General features: G+C 44.6%; 1 protein-coding gene across 1 annotated transcript in view; it reads right to left on the bottom strand.

Moving 5' to 3' along the window:
- LOC119387080 (sodium-coupled monocarboxylate transporter 2) overlaps positions 1-24848 on the bottom strand; it is a 41251-nt gene that overhangs the window by 6969 nt on the left and 9434 nt on the right. The window contains exons 2-6 of the mRNA XM_037654384.2: positions 20178-20243; positions 10450-10501; positions 3980-4047; positions 3234-3406; positions 175-315 (exon numbers count right to left, since the gene is read on the bottom strand). Of these exons, the coding sequence (XP_037510312.2) occupies positions 175-315; positions 3234-3406; positions 3980-4047; positions 10450-10501; positions 20178-20243 (500 nt within the window). The remainder of the gene's footprint in view (positions 1-174; positions 316-3233; positions 3407-3979; positions 4048-10449; positions 10502-20177; positions 20244-24848) is intronic.

Here is a 24848-nt window from a genome sequence, read left to right on the forward strand (position 1 = left end):
CCCTACTCTGGCTCTTCTACTAGAATGCTAGACCGGCAACTAGACCATCCATCTACACTCTTGACGTTTCGCGAATGGGGGCATTCCGGTACAAATGCGCATCTGCTCCCCCGTGAAATCTATAACTGCATGCAATATCTACCGCTTTTAAGAAATCACAATAATGAAGCTCACTTCTGTGCTTCAGGCAGAGACCTGGCGGCCGCGTACCGCTGAACCACCATCTGATCCATGGCGACCCGGTAGATGTGGCTGGCCAGCAGGCCCACCGCGCATGCCCACACGTTCTCATCGGATGTGAAGTCCAGGTTTGTCCTGCGAATGCGCGCTTACTAAGATTGTAAGATCGAAACAAGGCGACAGAAGAAGAGGACGCATATTCAGGACAAGGGCAAGCTTTCCCATTCATTATACAGGGCCCCACATATCGCTGATTCCGATGGCTCAAAATTCTAGGAAACATAACACAATCTACGTGACAGAGATCTGGGTATGCTGGATGGATGTTCGAACAGCTCAGGTAAAAATTACTAATTATTTATTTACTACTCTAAGTGAATCGAACTCGGGCAACAATTAAGTTTTATCGCTATACTAACCGCACAGGGTGAACAATAAATATGTGAAAGTTGTTCTTATTTAGCTTGCGTTGTTAAAGATAAAGCCGTTATTCTCCACAACTTTAATGCTTTTTCCAATCTACATAATCACATGAGCACACCATATAAGTAACCCGTGTCCACATGACCGCACGATACATTTGTATTTAGGGTGGCGGTCACAGCATGTGAACTTTCGTCAAACATAATAATCAAAATATATGACGCATGGAAGTTAACTCGTCTAGTAAATGCCACGCGTCGATCACATTCACAACACACCCAATCAGTGTGAATACGAGAAAGTGTACTTAAAAATAAAGTACGCCGATAACTCATTCAGGGCGCACCAATCAGAAGCGTTCTACTTTAAATGAAGAACACACCTGTTTTATAGTTCTAATTAAATACGGAGCACCAACTGCCCCACAACAAACTGTTGAAACGTGCACTCTGTGAAACAAGTGCTAATCGACATTTTCGGTCATTCGCAGATGCACGTTCATACCGGTGTTGTATCTATTCAACTGACGAATGGAGGGCGTTTCATTCTTATGAAATCAATTATTGCGATGATTAGTACTTACTACTAGGCATGGGCGAACATTCGAGCGCTTCGAATATTACAACGAATATTACAGTACTCGAACTCGCTTCGACACGAATTTAAATTAGTCGAAATTTCTAAGTATTCGAAATGAACTAAAAAAATGCCAGGCCTGCGCGGAAAGCGCAGCACGGTCACAGCGAAAGCTGGAAGAGCGGCATTTTTAGAGCCCGTTCTAAACTCTCTTGGGGCTACTAATACAAGTACACTAGCAAGGTCCCCCCTACGCCATAAATCACAATATTTGTGAAATTGGGAAGCACCTACAACGCGATTATTCGTCATTGTGCGCAGAAGCGAGGTTCCAGCTACACATATGTAAGGCATTATGTGCACTTTGTTTACGTGACGACTGATGTCGATGAAGAACTGTGGCTCAGCCCTTCGTAATGGGCTGGAAGCTTTAAACGGCTCACCAGTTACGTAATTCGCATTGTGTGACGCCCGGTCGCTATTTAACTCTCCCACCATGCAATATAACATACATTGACGTGAGAAAGAGAGACAGAGAGAGGGGGGAAGAACTTTGTTGAGACCCTGAGGAAATGGATGATGGGCTCATGGGCTTCCTTGGCAACCAATGCAAGTGCACTTGCGAGGAACCCACTACGCTATAAATCATAATTTCTGTGAAGTAGGGCAGCAGCCACTATGCCATTTTTCGTCATTCAACGGAGAGCCGTGGTACCTGCTAAAAACATGTAAGGCATCATGCGCACTTTGTTGGTGTTGTGCCTGATGACGATGAAGAATTATTGCAGAGCTCCTTGTAGTGGGTTGGAAGCATCCAACAGCCCACTCGTTGCGCAATTCGCATTGTGTGACGCCTGGTTACAGAATTCGCGTTGCGTGGTGCGTGGTTGTTATTTCACTCTTCTACCACAGTAAATTACATATGTTAATGTGGTTCCTTCTGGACATGAGACCTGTATAGCGTCGTTTTGCAAGGCAGTTCCAAGCACCGGCATGGCTCTGAGGTACAACACTGGGCTCCCACGCAGAGGACCCAGGTTCGAACCCCGTTCCATCCTGGAAATTTTTTCTTATTTCGAGCGATAGTGGTTACGGACACCGGCGGCGGCGGCGGCGGCGGCGGCAGCGGCGGCGGCGGCGGCGGCGGCGGCGGCGGCGGCGGCGGCGGCGGCGGACAACTACGCCACCAAAAACGGCCGTTGAAATGATCTCATAACAGCTTTCGCTGTAAAACGTGCGATTGACCGCACGTAAGCTTTCTGTAAAGATAGTTCTTCTGCGGTGTAGTAGTGCTATGCCGCGAAGCCACTGAAAAAAAAAATCGCACTGCCGAGAAGCCGCACTTCATGATTAAATTTACGTATTACGTTCTGTTCGATTAATTATTAAGTTTAACAGCTTGTTATGCGGCCTTATATGCGCTACGTATAGTAAATTTTAAAATGTAACGTATTTTACCACTTATAACTCGGGCCCTATACTATTCAAATATTGCCAGCATTCAAAGTTGCTGCCTGGTTTCCTTACCTTCTGGTGTGCTACGGAGAATGGGGAATACGGCAAGAAGGGTGGAGAGGAAAATAAGGCGGGCAAAAAGAATAATAATAATAATAATTGTTGGGGTTTTACGAACCATAACCACGATATGATTATGAGAGACACCATAGTACAGGGCTCCGGAAATTTTGACCACCTCGTCGTTGTTTAACGTGCGCCTAAATATAAACACCCGGGCTTCAAGCATTTCGCTTCCATAGAAATACGGCCGCCGCGGCCGGGACTCGATCCCGCGACTTTCGGGCCAGCAGTCAACCACCTTAACAACTGGACCACCGCGGCGGGTAATGGAGAAATGATGGAAGGGCAGGTATGTTAACAGGAAGAGAGCCTTCTGGTTTTGTACACTTCTGGTTTTCCATGGAGAAGGGGAATGGGGAAGACGAAAAGAAGGGTGGGGAGTCAAAATCCGGTTGCCGAAAAGAAAAGATGCGTCTAACAGCACAATTATAATCTCTGAAGTAGGCCACCGCAACGTAAAGCTTTGCGAGGCTCACCGAAACAAGTAGGGCCTGATGTCGATGTCACCGAATGGGCGCCTGGCGACTGTAGCGTCGGCAGTGACATCGAAGATAGAGTCGTACAGAATCTTCACCAGGATGGTGAGCGGGCAGACTAGGATGAGCACACCCTGAACGGCGTCCGCCCACACCACGGCACGGAGACCACCCTGTAAGTGCGTGTGTTACATTTGAGAATCAATCAATCAATCAATCAATCAATCAATCAATAATCAATCAATCAATCAATCAATCAATCAATCAATCAATCAATCAATCAATCAATCAATCAATTGCATGTTTAACGGGCCCGAGAACGACTGTAAAGTCATACCGCTGGCGCACGCAAAAAATTACTACTACTACTACTACTGCTACTACTACTACTACTACTACTACTACTACTACTAATAATAATAATAATATAATAATAATAATAATAATAATAATAATAATAATAATAATAATAATAATAATAATAATAATAATAATAATAACGCTCAGACTCTCGGCAGAAAGTGAGCAATGAGAAGCTGTCTGCTTAAGCCTTCTTGAACATTAAGGATGATAAAAATTTTAACGGCAGATATTTCAGCCGGGCTCCACACAAATCCAAGTTCACTTAGCCTCATGTATTTATTTGTGTTGAAAAAAATAACAACCTAATTTTAAATTTAAAAAAAAAGCAGAAATGGGCACTCGATGTAAAGACCTACGTATACGAAAAGAGGCAGAGAGCTTACCAGCGCAGTGTAAATGGTGCCGGCAAAACCGATGGCCACGCAGCTCCATACAAGTGGCAGGTGGAAAGCTGTGTAAGCGTACAGAACGACACACATTTAGCGTTTTGCACTTGACCAAGCACCATACTCGAAATTCAGGGAACAACAGGATGTTACAACGTATGGCTAACGACGTCATATTGCCACGCGCGCTTTCGTGCAACCGACCCGTTGCACGAGTAAAGACTGTCTTGCGCGCGCCGCGCGGGAGAGTCAAACATTCGCGATTGTATTGGATTGTTAATAAGCTTGAGCGCGCAGCGCGAACAGTAGAAATTATTCTGGAACTAACGTGGTCTCCAACGATAAGCCTGAAATCTTCGATGCCGCAAGTATACATGCCGACGCGCCTTACTGCTGATCAGATTATCGACAGCCGACGCACTGTTCGCCGCTATCAGTTTACAGCGTCTATTGCTTGTACTTTGGCTATTCGTTTCCGGGCACAGGTTCGTCCAAATAAAAAGCTTCGTCTTAAACCTGCCGACTGCTGCTTTCTTCAGCATCACGACCACGTGAAACCTCTAGTTTCAAGAACGTTTCTTTAGCGGAGGTGCCCCGAGTGAAAAAAAAAAACTTCATATATACAAGTAAAACCTCGGTGATACGAATCTCGTGGGGTTACAAAAAATATTCGTGTCATCCGAAATTCGTATCACCAGAACACATGAAAAATTAGTATGCGACAAAAGAAAGTTGGCATACGTTTTGACTTAGTGTTTCTCAGGACATCAGCGACGTCATGAACAGCTCTGAATGATTGCCAGTGAAGTTTTTAGATGTCAAGGATCATACTTGTACTCGTAATTATACGGTGCATGCGCGCGTCTGTAATTAATGAACCAGATGTGCTGTGGCCCGCGACCGCTAGTAGCCCCTTCCTAATTTTACTACGCTTGTTTGCATGACACCAAAGTACTGCGGCGAAAAAGACTTAAGAAGCGCTTTGCACAGGATAGATAGAGGCCAAGCTCCTTCGCGAAGACCGTCCGCTTCGTCTCTTGGGATGCTCGTCCACGTTTCATGGGACTTTATGATGGACCCGCAGCCCAAGTTTCAGTATTGTTTCATAGAACGTCTGATTGCGGGGACATGGCTTGCATTGACGTGGCAGGCACGTGTTAACACAGTGCAACGACGCTGCTGCCTCGAGCACAGAAGCGCTCGTCAACGCGTCGAAAAAAAAAAAAAGCGCGACGTCAACGTCATCTGTAATCTAAACGCGAAGTCGCATAAAGGCCTCCAAGATTCGCGCGCACTATCTCGGAGGCAACGACGCACCATTCATGGGTCACGCAGCGCGTATGTCCGCGCCCGCGCATGACTGCCGCGTCTTCGGACAGCACCTGTTCGTACCTGCGCGCCAGCGTACGTTCGTATCAAACGTCGTGGGGTGCAAATCGGTTCACAAGCGCACTCCAATACATTGCAGGCTAATGGGCCTTGGCCGGGACCACAGAAAAATTCGTATCACCCCCAAATTCATACGAGCCGTGATCGTATCAGCGAGGTTTTACTGTACATATTTGATTGCCAGGGAAAAAATTTCTACGCAAATGAACATTCGCCTGCAGTGTCTCTGCTGGCCGGCAGATTATCCGTTCGTTTCAGTTAAAAAAGACAACGACTGTATGAATTAACAGGGTGATTCCATGTAAGATCGAACAAACGATGGCTGGTCGACCTCTCAAATTTATTTGAAAATTTTATATATTATTGCCTGATGAGTGGGAAGAAGAGATCCGCAATTTGTTTTGCCGCCAAAAATATTTTTTCGAACCACAGGAAATCAATAATGACGAAGAGGTGGAGTGGAGCGCTCATCCGCTCTGCTGTTTTGGCCAACTTTCGTTATAAATTGCACAAAATATATTAAAGTTAGGTAGCTGAAATTTATTTACCTAAATATATGCATGTTTTTGCTTCTGCTCAGGTATTTTTAGTTTTTATGTGTAGTGTAGATGTTTTTATAAAAAACCTCAAAAATGGCCCAATCGACAAAATTTTCTTTACTTTGAAGGTCTTTATCTCAAAAAAGCCTTGTAGCAGAGCGAAAAAAATTCTGCATTACGTTCTTCGCATGCTTATCTACCAAACTGCCAAATCTTGTATTTATATAACTTTTCAGTAAAGAGGTATGATCGGGCTAACATCAAGAAAACACCGAACAATGAAAACTTCTGACGGCAATTAAAAAAAAACCCCATTTTTTAAATTTCTTAAACTTTGTCCACTTATTCTCCTCCACATCAGCTTTCACAATCATTAAAAACATGTTGCATAATGTCGTTGCACTAATAGTTACGGCCCCTCCAATGAGACCCTTTGGCAAGGATGGGCAATTCCGACTTCTTGCCCAGCAAGTGTATAAAATGCAGGGAGGATTGAATTTCTTTTTATTAAAAGGTCAGCAGGTACCTATAAAGGTGTCGCCGGCACTGAAGACGTAAATTTTGAAATTATTTGGTCACTGCAGCGGCCACGAGCTCGGAGCTACCGAGTAGGCGCGCGCGCAGCCGATATGCTCGTTGTAAGAGACGGCGCAGTGAGAGCTCGTTCTCGCGCCCTCAGACCGATTGAGTTCGAAACAGCAACACCTCTCGGGTGACTTGAACGCACGTGCACTGGAGCTTCGCTATTCTATCCGCCCTCTGTTCGCATCTCAGCTAGGCGCTGATAACACGGCGGAGATGGAAGCAAGATGAAAACTCTATAAGGGAGCTATGAGCGCTCGCTTCACGCACGCTGCTGCCACAGAAACTGCGCTGCGCCAGTTGCGATCAGTGGAAAGCATGAACGTGGCGCTCCAGTGGCAAAGCAAAATATGGATTGTCAAAGGAAAGAAAAGCAAAACTATCGGTAACCGGATGCGCTTGTCTATATTAGATGTCGGCAGCAGACGGCGTGAACTGGCCGCGCGTTCGGTGCGCTGTTCACACTTCATTCGGCGCGGATAGTTCTTGTGCTTTGCTCTTACTCTACTCCTCCTGTGCGTCTCATGACGAGAAAGTATAGCTCTGAAGAGTCTATTGTGGAGACTACCTTTCGAAGCACAAGAAGCTTAAAGGAGTACTGACACAAATTTAAAAAAATTCGGATTGTTGCTCTAAATAAAAATACTGATGTCGAGAAACCTAAAACGACTATTGTCGTGCCTGGGGATCCATCCTATATATTTTAATTAGCGCCACCTTAAAAAGACACTTTCGGTTTCGATATCGAGGGGGTGGCTTCTCAGTGTCGTTTCATAGCAGTGTGACGTCACGGAGATACAGAAATTCGCGACGTACTAGCGGGAAATCCGTCATCTGCTCGTGGTGCAATAGACAACGATGAGTGAATTGTCGTCCAGTGACCCTGACAGTGATTTCTACGATTTAGGCTGCATGCAGGACGCAGAACTCGCGAACTCGGAGGAACTGTCTTGACTTGTCGGGATAGTGTCCTTGCAGTGTGGCTGGCTTGCATATGCTCAGCGACGAAAACTTCGAAGTCAAATTAAAATATTTTATACGTGTTCTCCGACTCCAGTGTGTGGACAGCGTGGACACTGCATACCAACGAAGCAAAAAATGTCCCTTTTGCGATGTCTCAAAATCGTGTCAGTACTCCTTTAATTATTGCAAAGAAGCCAAAATTTCGCAGAGTTACCGACCTAGACATAAATGCTTTGAAGGAACGTTTAACGCCCGAAAGATCAGTGACTGTCAGTGAGACGGACTACTTGTGCTACGCGTGCTTTTGCTACCACTGCAATGAAAGATCTTCACGGAACGCACAGTTTAACGATGACATTCTTATGCCCCCTGAAAACGAAATCGACGCAATTAACCAGATCACTGCGACTACCGGTGCACGTGCGTTCAAGTCACCCGAGAGGTGTTGCTGTTTCGAACTCAATCGGTCTGAGGACGCGAAAACGAGCTCTCACTGCGCCGTCTCTTACAACGAGCATCTCGGGTGCGCGCGCCTGGTCGATAGCCCCGCGCTCGCGGCCGCTGCAGTGACCAAATATTTTCAAAATTAACGTCTTCAGTGCCGGCGACACCTTTTAGGTACCTGCTGGCCTTTTAATAAAAAGAAATTCAATCCTTTTTCAAAATTGGCTAGCGCGAAAATCGACAAGGACTAAGAAGGAACACTAATGTACAGGACAGGCACTAGTGTTCATCAGTGTTCCTTCTTAGTCCTTGTCGATTTTCGCGCTAGCCAATTTTGAAGATTATGAACCAAGTAGCCCAACAACGTATACTATTAAAAATTCAATCCTGCCTGCATTTTATACACTTGCTGGGCAAGAAGTCGGAATTGCCCATCCTTGCCAAAGGGTCTCATTGGAGGGGCCGTAACTATTAGTGCAACGACATTATGCAACATGTTTTTAATGATTGTGAAAGCTGATGTGGAGAAGAATAAGTGGACAAAGTTTAAGAAATTTAAAAAATGGGGTTTTTTTTTAATTGTTGTCAGAAGTTTTCATTGTTCGGTGTTTTCTTGAAGTTAGCCCGATCATATCTCTTTACTGAAAAGCTATATAATACAAGATTTGGCAGTTTGGTAGATAAGCATGCGAAGAACGTAATGCAGAATTTTTTTCGCTCTGCTACAAGGCTTTTTTGAGATAAAGACCTTCAAAGTAAAGAAAATTTTGTCGATTGGGCCATTTTTGAGGTTTTTTATAAAAACATCTACACTACACATAAAAACTAAAAATACCTGAGCAGAAGCAAAAACATGCATATATTTAGGTAAATAAATTTCAGCTACCTAACTTTAATATATTTTGTGCAATTTATAACGAAAGTTGGCCAAAACAGCAGAGCGGATGAGCGCTCCACTCCACCTCTTCGTCATTATTGATTTCCTGTGGTTCGAAAAAATTTTTGGCGGCGAAACAAATTGCGGATCTCTGCTTTCCACTCATCAGGCAATTTTATATAAAATTTTCAAATAAATTTGAGAGGTCGACCAGCCATCGTTTGTTCGATCTTACGTGGAATCACCCAACAATATATGCAGGACAGTTCTCTTTCTAAAGAAGTTCCGGCAGATTCCACGCATAGTGAGAATCGATTTCATGCAAAGCATCAGCGAGTAGCAGCCTATGCTGCTTTTTTTTCCTTGAGCCAAACGTTACGAGGTGGATCGACGACACGGTCTGTAGTTGAGTACAGATCGTGCGTTTACCAGGCACATCGACTAGGAAAGGGTAGCTTATGGTCCCACGTGAGCACTCACGTTCGAGTAGAGCCGTTAGTTTCATCGCAACGAACTGCATGCTACGTTGCGATTATGTCTTTGCCATAGTTGGCGTAATATTCTTCCGGGGTCGAGCGAGGAGTACATACGTAATCTTTATTACATTGTTATAAAAGCGGACAGCCAACATTGTAATAGCAAATGACGTTGGCGCGACATGACGTCTGCATGCGGTCTCTTTCTAAGCGATTTCAAGCACTGGCGTGGCTCTGTGTTAAAATACTTTACTGCCGCGCAGAGTTCCTGGGTTCGATACCGGCTCGAATCGCGATTTTTAGTCTTTGCGTCCACCGGGATTTTTCGCTCACCGACAACGTCGCGCCGACGCCGGCACCGGAATTTCTGCGACACGAGCTCCTTAACGCTGTTTCTTTAAGATTTCCAATGTCCAATCTCGCAGTTCCTGGGTTGATATAGACAGTAATCAGCCATGCGCTTTGGGAATGCAAGAGAAACGCGGAAGATAGGCCACGAGAAAGGAGGAAGACAACTGCAGGACCCTATGAAGCGGTGCACCTGGCTGAACGATGGCAAGGCGCCCTCCTCAGCGAGGCCCTCGAGGACCAGGAGTGTGCCTTCCAGAGGGCCAGGGCCGTCGCCTAGGACCTCGGAAGATGTTCCTCGAACGGTGGATCCCTGGCAGCCTAGCCCAGGGCACACGTAACGACGGTTGGGCAAATAAAAGTTTATTCAACTCATCTCGACTTGTGGCACATACCGACATTCCATGGGCCGTGCTTTGCGGGTATGCGCCACACGTGACCTTGGGAAAGGGTTTCATGACGTATACTACAGGCATGTCATGTTATTCCTGCCATGACCTGTCAGTCATGTTCGTCATACAGTCACAACTTAGTGTGCCAATTTTCGTATATACCAATTTAAGGAGGCGACCACAAGAGCACCCATACGTAGGCGGAGATAGATAGATAGATAGATAGATAGATAGATAGATAGATAGATAGATGAATAGATAGATAGATAGATAAGATAGATAGATAGATAGATAGAATAGATAGATAGATAGATAGATAGATAGATAGATAGATAGATAGATAGATAGATAGATAGATAGATAGATAGATAGATAGATAGATAGATAGATAGATAGATAGATAGATAGATAGATAGATAGATAGATAGATAGATATAGATAATAAACGAGTGCTTACACATGGATACGGTGACACCAGCTGCGAATATGCTGATTGCTCCTTGCATTTGCTATTCAGGGGCAAGAAAACAAAAAAGAGAAGAAGACAATAGATGTTAGTTTCTTTCATTTACATATCGTAGAGGCGTAAATAAAAGGAGAATAAATTAGAGACCAAGAAGAAAACACTTCATTGTTTACAAAGAGAGGTCGATTGCTTTTTAACCCTTTGTATTCCAATGTCCACATATGTGGACAGAACATATTAGTGAATTATAATTAGGCTAGCCAACGCCTTGGCTTAAAACGATGGTATTACTCCAGCATACTCTAATGCGCGGAGCTTCTGCATGGAGTAATGCCAAAATTTCAAATCTATTTTCGAAACAAGACGTTGGCTAGCTTAATCAAAATTCGCTAATATGTTCTGTCCACATATGTGGACGCGAGTGTAACAAAAGGTTAACCGCTCTCATGGCGACACACGGCTAAACTGCAGACCCAAATGCCTTGCCCTTCTTTGTCAGCAAATATGCGCATAAAACGTAACATATGATGTTCATCACGCACTGTCGCTTCCGTATGGTTATATGTTTTCGTGTTGACATCGCAATACAATTTCTCTCAAACCACGGTGCTACAAAGCCTCTCGTGCTCGCGCTCACGCATTCTGTATGCACGAAGACGTCTACGCAAGCGCCGTCGCAGTGTTAAAGGAACCGGCAACCAATTTTTATGGTACCTGTTTTATTTAGTTCAACGGAAAGCTTACCGGTCAGGGTGTCTATCACGAAATGGTTTGAAGTTTGAAGTTTATTTACAGTTTTGACAATACATGAGACATGAATTGTCATGGTGCCGGAACAAAAGACGTGTTTATACACGCCTGACTAGGCTCCTGGCAACACGAGTACAGCAGGCAACAGCGTACAACACACACACACACACACACAAACACACACACACACACACACACACACACACACACACACACACACACACACACACACACACACACACACACACACACACACACACACACACACACACACACACACACACACACACACACAAACACACACACACACAGGCGCGCGCGCACACAGGCATATGCACATATATAGGTGCATGTACATAAATTTGACAATTACAAATGAATTAGTTCAATGAAGCATAATAAAGTGCAATAACCGAATAAGTACAAACACAAATGAAAATGTATAGATACACGATTTTTTTATAACTGGAGCCAGATATTTTTTGATAGCACAGCAACAAATAGATGAAAAAAAAACATTATGTAGCACTCGAACAAAACAAATTATTTTCCGAGAAAGTAAAGTTTTGATTTTTTCTAAATGTTGACAGAGATAGAGAACGTCCCATAATATCAAATTGCGAATGTTCATCATTGAGGAGATTAGGAATTTTCCATTGTAATAATTGGTTTCTGTAGTTGGTTCGTGTTTTCGTTTTAACAGGGTTCTTAGATATTAACGTGTAATTGGTTGTGACTTTGGTGTACGTCGAAAAGAAGTTCTGGCGGTTACTTTTAAATTTAAAAAATGCTTCTTCAGATAATTTTTGTTTATACATATTCCTGATATGCAAAATACGATCCTGCTGAAAGTACTCAAAAGTGTGTTCACACGTGGAGAGGTTATGGATAACACGAATACACTTGTTCTGCATTCTTAATAGGGTTTCTTAACGCTTAAGCTTTGAAGGCAATAACGATCGATATTTATTCAACATGCCGATTAGTTGTGCTATATTTCGTTTAGTATAGTTAACATGATGCCTCCATCGCAAGTTCTCACGAAAAAGAACTCCCAAGAACTTGCATTCAGACACTCTTTCAAGTGGTTGCGACTGAAACAATAAATAAAGTCCAAACTCAACTGGTTTGTTATTTGGAGTAAAAACCGTATACTTCGTTTCCTTAACATTTAAGCTGAGTTGATTAGCCGGGAGCCATATTGAGAGCGATTCTGGCCAATTAATAATTAAAGGAATAGGAGTAGAGATGTTACCAGACGAGAAGAAAATGTTTGTGTCGTCGGCATATAATCCGATATCTAGTGTTTCTGGCACTTCTATGATATCATTAATATAAAGAAGAAAAAGGGTGGGGCCTAAGATGGAACCTTGTGGGACGCCACACCCAATATCTGCAACGCCTGATTTAACATTGTTGATTTTCACAAACTGGGTGCGGTGCGATAAGTAGTTGCGCAATAATTCCAATGCCATGCCACCCTTTAACGCGGAAAACGCCGTGATACACTTATAATCAGATTTTCTTTTTATCTGCGGCGACCACAATGTCATACACACACAACGCATGCTGCAAACAGTGGGAGGTGAGCGCGACCGCGGTTCGTGTTTGCTCAATGCGGTTTGCTGCGCATGCGTGCACTCTGCGCACGTGCGCTGCGGCTCAACATGTTCCACAGTTGTCGCGAAGGCAGCGCCGCTTCCCGTCACCTCCTTTTACTTCGTATGCAGCACAGAATAGAACGCGGATGGATAATAATGTATACGTACTAAAACTTTGAGCACTATAATAAATGGTGCGCATAAATGGCTCTTCCGTTAGGCTGCGCGACGTACCGGTGTTTTTGTGTCTCTCAAATGCAATTTAAAAACATAACCCTTCTCAAATCGCGAAAAGGATGCTTGAATGTGTCAGTGTAATTCGCGGTCTTTCCATTTCCACCGGGATCTAATCACACGTTCTGCCCAGTTGTCGGTCCCTTTAATACTAAGCCATTTAATACCTACGCAGTTAACACAGCCTGTAAATAATATACTCTTTTTAGCGCGAAAGCTGTTATGAGATCACAACTGCCGTTTTTGGCGCTGTAGTTGACCGCCGCCTCCACCGCTGGTATACCTCGCAGTGTATTTGTATTTGTAGCCAAGGAATCCCATAAGGGTCCCCATGATCCATTTCCTCAGGGCCTCAATAGAGCTCTTTCCCCCTCTCTATCTCTGTTTCTCACGTTAAGGAGAGTGAAATAACGACCGGGCGTCACACAATGTGAATTACGTAACTAGTAGGTCGTTTAAAGCTTCCAAACCCATTACAAAGGGCTCAGCCGTAATTCTTCATCGTCATCAGCCGGCGCATCAACAACGTGCACGCAATCCCTCACAGATGTGTACCGGGTACCTCGCTTCTCCGCAAAATGACGAATAGTGGCGTAGTCGGTGCTTCCCAACTTCGCAAAAATTATGCTCTATATGGTGTAGTGGGTACATGGCAAGTGTACTTGTATTAGTAGCCCCAAAGAGAGTTTACAACAGGCTCTATAAATGCCGCTCTTCCAGCTTTCGCTGTGATTGTGCTGCGCTTTCCGCGCAGGTGTGGCATTTTTTTCACTTGAGTATTATTAATTTTTATCCCACCGTCAAAACATTCACTAGAAGACCTGCGCATAGTGCACTGGCCTTTTGAAAGGTGAAGCCCGGGGACAATGCCTTCACAGCGAGAATGTGATATGCAGTTTCTCTGAACAAGAAGTGGATCAGACAGGCTGGCCGCTGTGTAACTTGCATTCTCCGCGGGAGTTTAAGATGTACAGTACTCACGGATTGAAATAGGGCAATTTAGGGCTAAGTAATGCACATGTTTTCGTGTTTACCGCCTTCAGTTCGGTCACATCGGCGTAGTTTCGACTCGAACGCGTAGATCAGAGCCAACATTACCTTTAGAGATCAGATTCGTGGCGACATGACGTGGTTATCTCGAGCAATTGCGCTTACAAGTTGTTATACACTAAAAAAATTGGTGTCGCGCTTGGATCCGTGAGTACTGTACACGTGCGCCCCACACACCTTGCGGAACCAATGCTATAGACCTTTCGAGGCGAGATCCACAGTCGCACCACATGGATTGACACAATGGTCTTTGTCTGCTCTTTGTTATGGCAATTGGTTCATTCTATCATATACAGCACTGAAAACGGAAGCATATACATGATGAAGGCAGGGCGGGCGCTGCCATGTGTTTCCGTTTTTCAGTGCTGCGCGTCAAAGTATACGCGAACAAATAGCCCGACTTTTTACTTTTACCATATAGTCACCTATTCGATCGCTATCACTGTCTTAACATCTGATCAACTGCTTCCGCTGCGAGCCGTATACTTGTGTCAATACAGCTGCTTTTAATACGCATTTTTTATGTCACATGGTGTTTACGATGATTATTTCCTCTGGAAGAAAACGTACAACTTTTTAGTTAACTTATATATGGTCAGGTAGATGTAAGGTTGCGAGATCACCCTTAGTTATTGATGTGATACTAGTGATATTATACTAGTGATATTAGTAGATTGCGGTTTATGTGGCACATAGGTAAAAGCCGTCGTCTGAGAGAACATCCGAATAGCTGCTAGTGAGTTGAGTTTTACGGCGCAATAGCAACAATGGATTTGATGGGCCAGCCACGCGGTAATGTTCAGCGAAAATGTAAAATGAAAAGAATGAAAGGAACAACATAGTCTTTTCCGATTCGCTTAAAAGACGAACGACCTCTAAAAATCTAAGAACGCCTTCTAGGGAGACTAGAGTGGAAATACACGAGTGTTTTGTATAGTTCGTGGAAACACTTCTCGATTTCCGGACATATTGTTAGAATGCGGTTCCCCGAAAGAGGCTCTTGACACTGTTCGCCCTTCGGTTATGTTCTCTTCGCAGTAAAAATAAAGAAAAAAATTACGAGTCAAAGGTGTTTGTGCTATGCGAAGGCGACAGAAAACACTTCGACAAAACGCCCTTAAAGGGACCCTGCAACACTTTTCCAGCAAGGTCAGGAAACGCTTCCAATCGGTAGTCGATGCTCCTGAGAACACGCGAGCCAACTATTATGCGCAGAACGCGGCCTGGAATTTACAATTAGTTCTCAAAGTCAGCTAGAAATCGTTCCCTCTTCTCAGATAAATGACAAATGATGCCATAAACCCAAATGACCGCGCCATAAACCCAAAGTCCACGGCCACTGGCTGATTTGAGCATCGCGAGCATGGCCTCCGAGATGGAGGGCGCGCGGCGGGCTCCATCTCGGAGGCCATGATCGCGAGCTGCATAGTTGCCGCGGCCGCCGCGGGACGCCGCCACGTGCCCGCGCTCGCGATCATACTGAAAGTAAGCCGCGCGTTCGAAAAAAAAAACAACAACAAAAAGATAAGAAAGTGCTCAAAGTCATGACGCGCTCTGACGAAGGGACGCATCTTCTTGCCTCCTTGTCATCCCCCGCCCTGCGTAGCTTTCAGCGTGCTCGCCAGTACGAAAGGAGAGAGAAAGCGCTTGGAGCGTGCGACAAATCTCTGAAACTCCGCTCGTACTTGAGCGATTCTAAAAATTTTTGCGGCAGTCGATTCGTGAGGCAATACGCTCTTTTAATGAAGCCATCCGACGATTACTTGGGAAAGTGTTGCATGGCCCCTTTAACGGCAACACGACTTCAACTCGCGTAGAGTAGGTTAAGGATTTGTTGCTTATTGCGTGCACTGGATTCCCATTCGACCTGCCGCTCTGTCCTGATCGATGTCTAATATCCGTGGATACCATCTTTGAAAGGCGTCGTTACATCTAACTAAAGTGTTATGAGCCGTCATTATCGCTATAGCTTATCTTCCCTTTCATTTCCTGGGATACCAATGCGGCTCTGTACCGACGCCGAGTAGCTCTATTCTAGGCTCGCGCCTCATGCTGCTTGCAATGTAGGTGAAAATAAAATTGCGCGCATATCACTAATATAAAATGTACCCGCGGCGCTGACGCGCGACTCTGATACGAATAACAGAGTGTATGCAAAAATACTTTGCTGAGCAATTACCCAGCGCGTCAACATTAAAAGTTCGCCCATTTGCGTCAAACCTAACACAAAAGTACGCGATGATCCCGTTTTGAAGCGCAGTAGTGACGTTAAATAATACATTTTCACAGATATCATGACATACGCACCGCGTACAGGTCAGCGCTCCCATGACGAACACTATATATAGAGCCGACGACGCTCGTGATTATTTGAATAGTGCGCAGCCTTGACTCATTAAATGATCTTGGCCTTGGATATTTAACTTGGTTATTTAAAAGAAAGAAAGAAAGAAAGAAAGAAAGAAAAAGAAAGAAAGAAAGAAAGAAAGAAAGAAAGAAAGAAAGAAAGAAAGAAAGAAAGAAAGAAAGAAAGAAAGAAAGAAAGAAAGAAAGAAAGAAAGAAAGAAAGAAAGAAAGAAAGAAAGAAAGAAAGAAAGAAAGAAAGAAAGAAAGAAAAAGCCGGGATGACAGACTGTAATGATATGGAGTAATGCGTGATTGTAACAAACAGACTAGGTGACTACTGGTCACCACATTAATATTAATGAGAACTAACAGACAATAATGATAAGGAAGGTGTAGGGGATGTTCTTTGTATTAATTATGATGTAAATATGGAGAAAGTAAAGTGGACGAAACGATAACTTGCCGCCGCCAGGGACCGAACCTGCAATCTTCGAATTACGCAGCCACCACAGTGCTTTAAAGGTGATGCTTATAAAGATAATAATCATCATCGTCGAAGCCGCTTTACATCTCTTCGTAGCCTCGCACCGACCGCTGGTATTTACGCATGACGGTGGTACCGACCAAATTAATTTTGCCCCTGTAATGACGACTACCACCATTACGTGCGTGTCACGCGAAAAAAAACAACAAAAAACACGAACATCGAAAGATGCGATAACTGAGCAAAGGAAGGCGAACGTCAGGCGACGTGAGAAAGTCGAGGCAGCCTTCAAATAGAAACCACGTTTCGTTACATATATATTGTTCAACTTTCTCTCATACCAGCTTCGTAAACACTACCGTCAACATGATCACCCTGACAGCATCCGATAATGATTATCATTGCCATAGAATCGTCACATCATCCCAGTAAAATTTCCGCTATACTGAGACGTAGCTGCCCAGCATGGCACGCCGCTTCGTCATCTCCCAGATTCCTCTCTGAAAGTTCACTCGGAATTCAACGACAAACTCACGTGAGTTCTCGTCGTGTCAGTCGCATAAATCATATATAATCGACGCACCCAACAAGCCATGGAAAAAAATCGGCATTTAATGAAATGACGTGTGGTGCATAACCTCGAGAAAAACAGACTAAATTAGACAGGTTGACCGCCCTGCAAGTAACTAATTTTAAAGCAGCAGTCGGCTGCCTTTATAAAGTACTTGCAAAGGAAAATAGCAGAAATGACGTCAGCAAGGTATTTTTAGACAAGTTTAATGCCTTAATTTGACGTGCGCGCACAAACATGAAAACGCACATGGAAGTATCCAATGACGAAACACACCGTTGACTGCGTATATATAGTCAATTGACGTCACAGTAAGATTAATCGCGCTCCGTTTAATTTGATCTTTGAGCGTCAAAGGTCGACGTAAATGGCAGTGATCGCCAACTCTAATGTCAATTGCGAGTTTGTCTTTATCATTGAATAACTGGTTTTCCCCGAAGAAGCTGGCATTTCTCGCGATTTCCTGCTTGCGTGTCGAATTTGTGTAAATCTTGCGCACCAGGTGACGAGTTGCTTTCAAAGTGTCGCGCCAGGACAGATGAGACCTGATCACAAATAGATACGAGGAAAAATTATACTATGTATGTATGTATGCCCATCAATCAACGCATCAGTTTCAAAGCTATACAGTTTATAAAGTGAGAAAGTTGTGCAATCCCTTTCAGTTGAACTGACTGTTGGGCTATACATTTAGTCCTAGTGTTCATTTAGCGTGAGTTCAACGAACACAAAAGAACAATGAAGACAAGGACAGACGCTACTAACGTGTGTTTATCGGAAGACTATACGAGAAATAAAGATTCTATAAACTATTTTACGGGTGAATTTCGGTGCCGCAATTATGGGCTGTTAACTTGGCCGCTTTTTACATTTAACGACTAAACGTACAGCGCTAGCGTAGGCATACGAGTCAGAACGGTTAGGTTGGTGCATTCGAAGTTTCATGACCTTGGTAATTTCACATCACGACGCATAAAAATAAGAAGACATTCGTTTAACCGCCGAAAATGGCGGTCCCAAGAACAATGCGGGAATGGAACAGACTAGCATTATCACCGGTTCTTGTATCACCGAACGATATTGTTTTATCTAATGTTGAATTGATGAGATATCACTGTGTACCATGACTTTCAGCGCACACTAACTGGATCTGTAATACTTCTTTAATTTAATAATAATATCTGGGGTTTTACGTCCCAAAACCACGATATGATTATGAGAGACGCCGTAGTGGAGGGCTCCGGAAATTTCGACCATCTGGTGTTCTTTAACGTGCACCTAAATCTAAGTACACGGGCCTCTACCATTTCGCCTCCATCGAAATGGGACCGCCGCGGCCGGGATCGAACCCGCGACCTTCGGGTCAGCAGCCGAGCACCGTAACCGCTATACCACCGCGGCGGGTACTTCTTTAATTTGCTTACTATTTGTACTGCACTGTGTGGTGTGCGTACGAGCTTGATTTTGAATATTAGCCCCTACACCCCTAATGTATGTAAAGGTGGGGTGACAATTGCATAATTAACAATAAGTTGATAATTAATCAGCTCTTACTTGTGGCTTTGCGTGCATTATCAATGACTGAACTATTTCTAGGCTCAAATATACAATAATATATTTGCACTTGTTAAAGACATCTCTCTTTCCTCTTTTTCGAATTGCTTCCTTCGATCTTTCTACACTGCGCCCTTAAGCTCTCTTCCTCGCCTATCACTACCTGTCATAAACTTGGTAGCAATCAAAAGACCAAGCGAACAAAAGTGAACCAGGGGAAGAAGCGCTCGGCGACGATAAACTGAAGAAAGTGCAGTGAACACGAAAGAAAATTTCACTTGTAAGCAATTTCCACCTCCCCGTGGTGTCCGCCATTTTACTTTCACAATTGGTTTCCAGCTTTACCGTTCATTTCTTTTTGTACAGGCTTTTGATCGCTCACTCACTGTGGCAATAATCGGCGATCTTGCGCAAACGTAAAAAACAGTTTTTTGAAACGGTAATTTACCAGCAATAATTAACATCACTGTGTACGTTAGCGCCTGCATGACCTTCCTTTATTTATTTGCTTAGAGATGGAGAGGCATGGTGCGTCAAAACCGGTGAATCATCACTCAACTAACAAATAACCACGAAAACTTAACGAAGAAATAATCAAAAGCACTAAGCGCACACGTGATCGCATGCCTAGAAAGAATGTCTCTGTGACGTATAGAAGGGAGGGGGTGTCGCTCATAACACCACATATAGAGTCCATGCGAGTATTTTTCATGTATTTAAAGACAAGGGGACAAGGGGGTCGATATGTTAAAAATTAAAGACAATAATATGAAGACACACAGTATAATGCCAGTCATACACGTCGATCCATTAGGCTCGTGTCAATTAAAAACAATCGCAAAGAGTATTGTTCACTGCGTGTACGCCTCTTATATTCAAGGCATGACCCCGGTCCAAGCTCTTTGCTCGGCGGGGGAGGTCGTCAACTGTGTATGTTCCATCGCGATGCTTCTGTATATCTCAAGAGCGTAAAACAAAAGCAATCTCACGAGTATGATGTCTGAGCATAACAAATGTCTCTTACAGCGAGCCACCAAGCTGACCTGCGTCTTTAAACGGTTAATTTCCCTATGTTGTGTAACTAGTTGCAAGCGATTCGCCATACCAACCAAAAAGAAGGGGAACTCACGTTCAATACGAAGTAGCAGGCACAGGCAGTCACTCCGACCTTGTTTCCGAAGCGAAGCCGCAGGTACTGCAAATAACACGCGAAATTGGTAAACGCTACTTAAACGGGGGGAGGGGCGGGAAGGCGTAGAAAGGATGTAAGAATGGGCTTGTTGGTGGTTACACGTGGCGAAACTTGCAGCACACGAAGAAAGTGAAGACAGGACGATGCGCTTCGTCCTGTCTTCACTTTCTTCGTCCGTGTCCTCGTTCGCGCGCTGCAAGTTTCGCCCGGTACAGTAGCTGATCAAATTAAGTACTTGCAGGATACAATACAATGCGACGTACTTCTCGGCATGTCTTTAATAAACAAAAAGAAAGGAACGTTCTGGACTTGGAAACTATTATGAGGACGACAAAAAGTTTCGAGACACGTGCTCCCAAAATGTGCGACGGAATACTGTTGCGTACATGTGCACATGTCTGCATGCACCCGCATAATTTTTTTGTTATTCTTGTAGATACGAGAAATAGACGCATAAAGCGCAAGACAAGATAGGGCCCAACCACATGCTAATTTCCGAAGATCACCAGCAAGCTCAAAATCCAGGTCGTTATAAAGTTATTTTTGTAAAGTTAGAAACGAAAATACGGTTGTTATATGATGTATCACTTGAGCCATGTATTATATATATTACTTGAAGTTGTGTACTTGAACACATGAGCACGTTTGATAGAGCGAAATATTTCACATGCGGCGGCTACCACACAAACCAGATCTCGCTGATATCATCGCATTGCAATGCATAAAGCGCATTTTGGTGGTAGCCTGGAATTTCAAGTGAGGACGCATGCGTCAGCGCTATATGTACCTCACGTCATTTACGAAGAGGCGCCAACCCGACCATACCAACGCTCGGCGCAGACCACGCCACAATGCTTCAGAAGCTTCGCGTCTGTTTGAGATCATTCCGTTAAGATTACGCGCAGAACGCGAATAGCCAAGATTATTCCAGAGCTTGTACAAGCGCCAGCGATAACTCTGGAAAGTTTAATGCATGATGTACAAAAGCCGGCACGTTCAGTTCGCCGCTATCAGTGTACAGTGTGTATTGCTGTAGTTTGACTTTCCGTTTCCCGGCCACAAGTTCGGCCAAATAAAGAGTTTAGTCTAACACGCCGACAGCTGCCTTCGTCTACGTCACGACCCCGTGACAATACGGTCAACGGTATTTAGCTTCGTTCGAGTGTATTCTGCATACCCGATACAAACTGTACCGTTGACGCTGCTCGTTAAGAAAGATCTCGTAATACCACTGAAAACGCGCTAACTGGGTGGTATTTTTCGCAGTTTGCCACTTTTGAAGTAGATTTCACGGAGCCTTCTACCGCGGCTAGGTGGCTTGTTCCTAATGATAGAATGGGGATATATATATAGCTACACAGTTATAAAAGTCAAACGAATGTCATGCTGATCTAGATGACGAAAGCCGCCGATGCGCGGCGATGTTGACTGCCGAAAAAGTAATGAATAATAAAAAACAAACTCTCATTTCTGCAAAATTATGCTTACGCAAACACGGGGCGACTCACACATGAGTTGACTTATGACTCAGGCAGACCCACGAGGCGGAATCTGAATGAGCTGACGTGCACTTTGACGCATCTAACGTCTTCGCACGCACTTAATTTAAATGTGAATGTATATCTTAGCGTCGCCCCCCCCCCCCTTTCCTCGCAAATTGTGAATGGTGATATTGGTCAGATGATGGTTAATGAATTTATGTGTTGACTAGCGTCGGCTTGAGTACGCTACCCGCAATTATAACCGACACTGTCTTCAATGAATCTTACTCCAACCATGCTCTCGCGTATCCGTAGAGAACAATCTGAGCTAGTTCTAACCTCATTTTTTTTTTATTTAGCGCTGTTAAACTGGGACCAGTAACACACAGTAAAGAATAACTGCCGTTACCGATGTTCGTGTGCCGGACTACGTTAGCCGGTCGTGATACCAAGCGTGCCTATTACTGTACTATTATCAACGAAGGCTTTCGTCCAACGGTATGATGTGGCCGCGCGTATGAAGCTCAAACTCTGCGGTTTCAATCCATCTTGATCCTATAATCTCAGGATTCTCAGGAATCATGACACAACTAAACGTATGCATAGACGTGCATACAACGATAAACGTTAAGGAGCAGCGTGACAGCCAACATTCGTATTTTTGACTACTGAGTGGCACTATACGTTCAGCGTTTCATCCCTAATGTGTGCTCGGTGCCTCGCCTCGTACATTACAGAAACGTATGAACTATTAAGCAGGACACAAAATATTTAAATAGCTGTAGTTATATTTACGGCATCATCTGTCGACGAGCTTTTTTTTTTTCAGGAGCGAAGCTCTTTAAAGGGACACTAAAGGCAAATAACAATTTATGTCAGAGTGAAAGCCCAATGTATGACAACTTCTAAAACGGCAATATTATCAACAGCAGTGCCCTACTTACCGAGAAATTAAGCTAAATGTATCACATGATGAGCGCCACGAGTGGGACATTTTCGAAGTGATCCCGATGACGTATGGAAGTCGGCCTACAATAAATCACTAGTAATCAAACTAGCAGCAGTAAAAAAAGAACATTCCGAGCATCAAAAGACGTAATAATGCTGTTTGTTCGTTTCCACTAGATTCATGGAAAACAAAACCTCCGTGGGTTGCCATGGGGAACGGCGCGCGTGGTTCAAAGGTTCCGTTTTCGCCGAACTGCGCCAGAGAATATCTACCACTTTGACTGCGCCTCGCCCGTCTTAGTGGTAGTTTCGGGATCGCGTACTGCCGTGCGTGTTTTGCGCGCTCGTGAAAGTCGCTCTGACAGAAAGTTCGACAAAATGCCGCATGCGTGTGAAATTGCCGGATGCCCGAATGGTGCACAACGCCAGTGCTGCAGCAAGGAAACCGGTGTGTCTTTTCACTGGGTGCCGCGGAATGAACCCTTACGCTCGAAGTGGCTTAGTGTCGTGCCATTGCGCCAGTGAGCTAAACAGTCAAAACCTCTGCGTGTGTGCTCGCTGCACTTTCGTACTGAGGATTACGAGACCAACCGCAACTTGGTGAAGGCTTTGAATGTGCCCATCCTAGCAAGTATTTGCCGCAGCGCCGTTGTTGCTACTGTGGGTCCCGCTACTTCCGCTCGGCTGCTACTAGTGTCGGCGGCCGCGCAGTAAAAGCGGGCAACGTTGGGCATGGCAGCAGTGACGTATGAAAGTCGTATTTTCAGGCGGAAGATTTGAAGCGCGCTAACGCGATGCGGACCACTAAAAACGTGATTTTATTTCAAAATAAGCACTTCCTTGGCACAAAAGCAGCACTACGAGGTTTCTGGACCGCTATTTCAACAATCAACGTCGACTTAATATTTGCCTTTAGTGTCCCTTTAAGTTCGCACCCCTCCGCGCCGTCGAAGCTCCCTTTTCTTAAGCATCGTTTTAGGTTGCAGTGGCCGGTGATTTAAGAGGAAATTTTTAGTCCTTGAACGGTTTGGTTGCTAAAAGAAATTCGAGGTTAAAAGAAATAAGCTTTGCGCACACCTGGTTATAATGGTCGTCTTCACTTTCACCACCTTTATCGTGGATTGTGAAATGACAACCATCATTCTAGCACCACGGGCGCTTTGTCGAAGGTAGTAGCAGATGCTCTCCCCACCCGGCGCCAGCGCAAAAAAATAAACGCCGCGCGCAGCGTTCCGTCACCACCGTCGAAGCTCCCCGGCACATCACCGCTCGCACCCCTCTCTCCCTCTCCCTGCGCTGCGCGCGCCGCACTCATTCGCTCAGTCGTTCCCGCCACCGAGCGCAGCAGACGCTCTCCCCACCCGCTCCCCACCCTACCGCTTTCGTGAAAGCCAGCAGCAAGATCAGGCGCATAGTCGTTTGCATCCCACTTCTAAAGAGCTTCGCTCATCAGTTGTATTCGTACACGGAACAACTGCTAGTTTTCATATAACTATACTTTGAATGTCTTAATTCACAAACTACTTTCCTCAAAACTGTAATCACGATAACAAGAACTGACTAGCTTATTTTTTTTTTGTAGCGCTTGTTATTTTCAAGCACAAAGACCGAAAGCGAACTGCGGGGCTCGTTGTATCTTCAATACCGCGACACACTAGCGTGGTTGGAGTTAAACGCAGCCTTAAATTGATCGAGAAGCCTTTGCGTTCCTTTACGAATGCCAAGGGAAGCGTTGAGCAACGACACAGATTCATACTGGTACGTTGTTTGCGCTTTCGAAGGCAGAACAACAAACAGGATTGCACGAACAAAAGGAAAAAAATGATAAAAGAAACGTTGCGCCTTACAGACGTGGGGACTTGTCTAGTCTACACATCGCAGTAAATGTGGTTCACCGCTAAGCGAATGCAGAGAGAGAGAGAGAGAGAGATTACGAGAAGGGGGAAGAGAAAAACATGTGGTTACTAATCACCATCCACACCGTCACGAGGTCGTTGCCTGTCCATTTACCGGCGGCGGGACTTTCCCAATCATCCCCTTTAACGACCGGCCGCCGGGTTGGGAATCGATTGTAACCATTTGACCGGTGGGTGACCGGCGGTGGGGTTCGAACTCGCCACCTACCGCAGCCGAGCCGGTCTCCCTAACCATTAGGCCACGAAGAGGAAAGATGGTCAGC

This window comes from Rhipicephalus sanguineus, chromosome 3 (genome assembly GCF_013339695.2).
Source record: "Rhipicephalus sanguineus isolate Rsan-2018 chromosome 3, BIME_Rsan_1.4, whole genome shotgun sequence".
In the NCBI taxonomy this organism is placed as follows: Eukaryota; Metazoa; Arthropoda; class Arachnida; order Ixodida; family Ixodidae; genus Rhipicephalus; species Rhipicephalus sanguineus.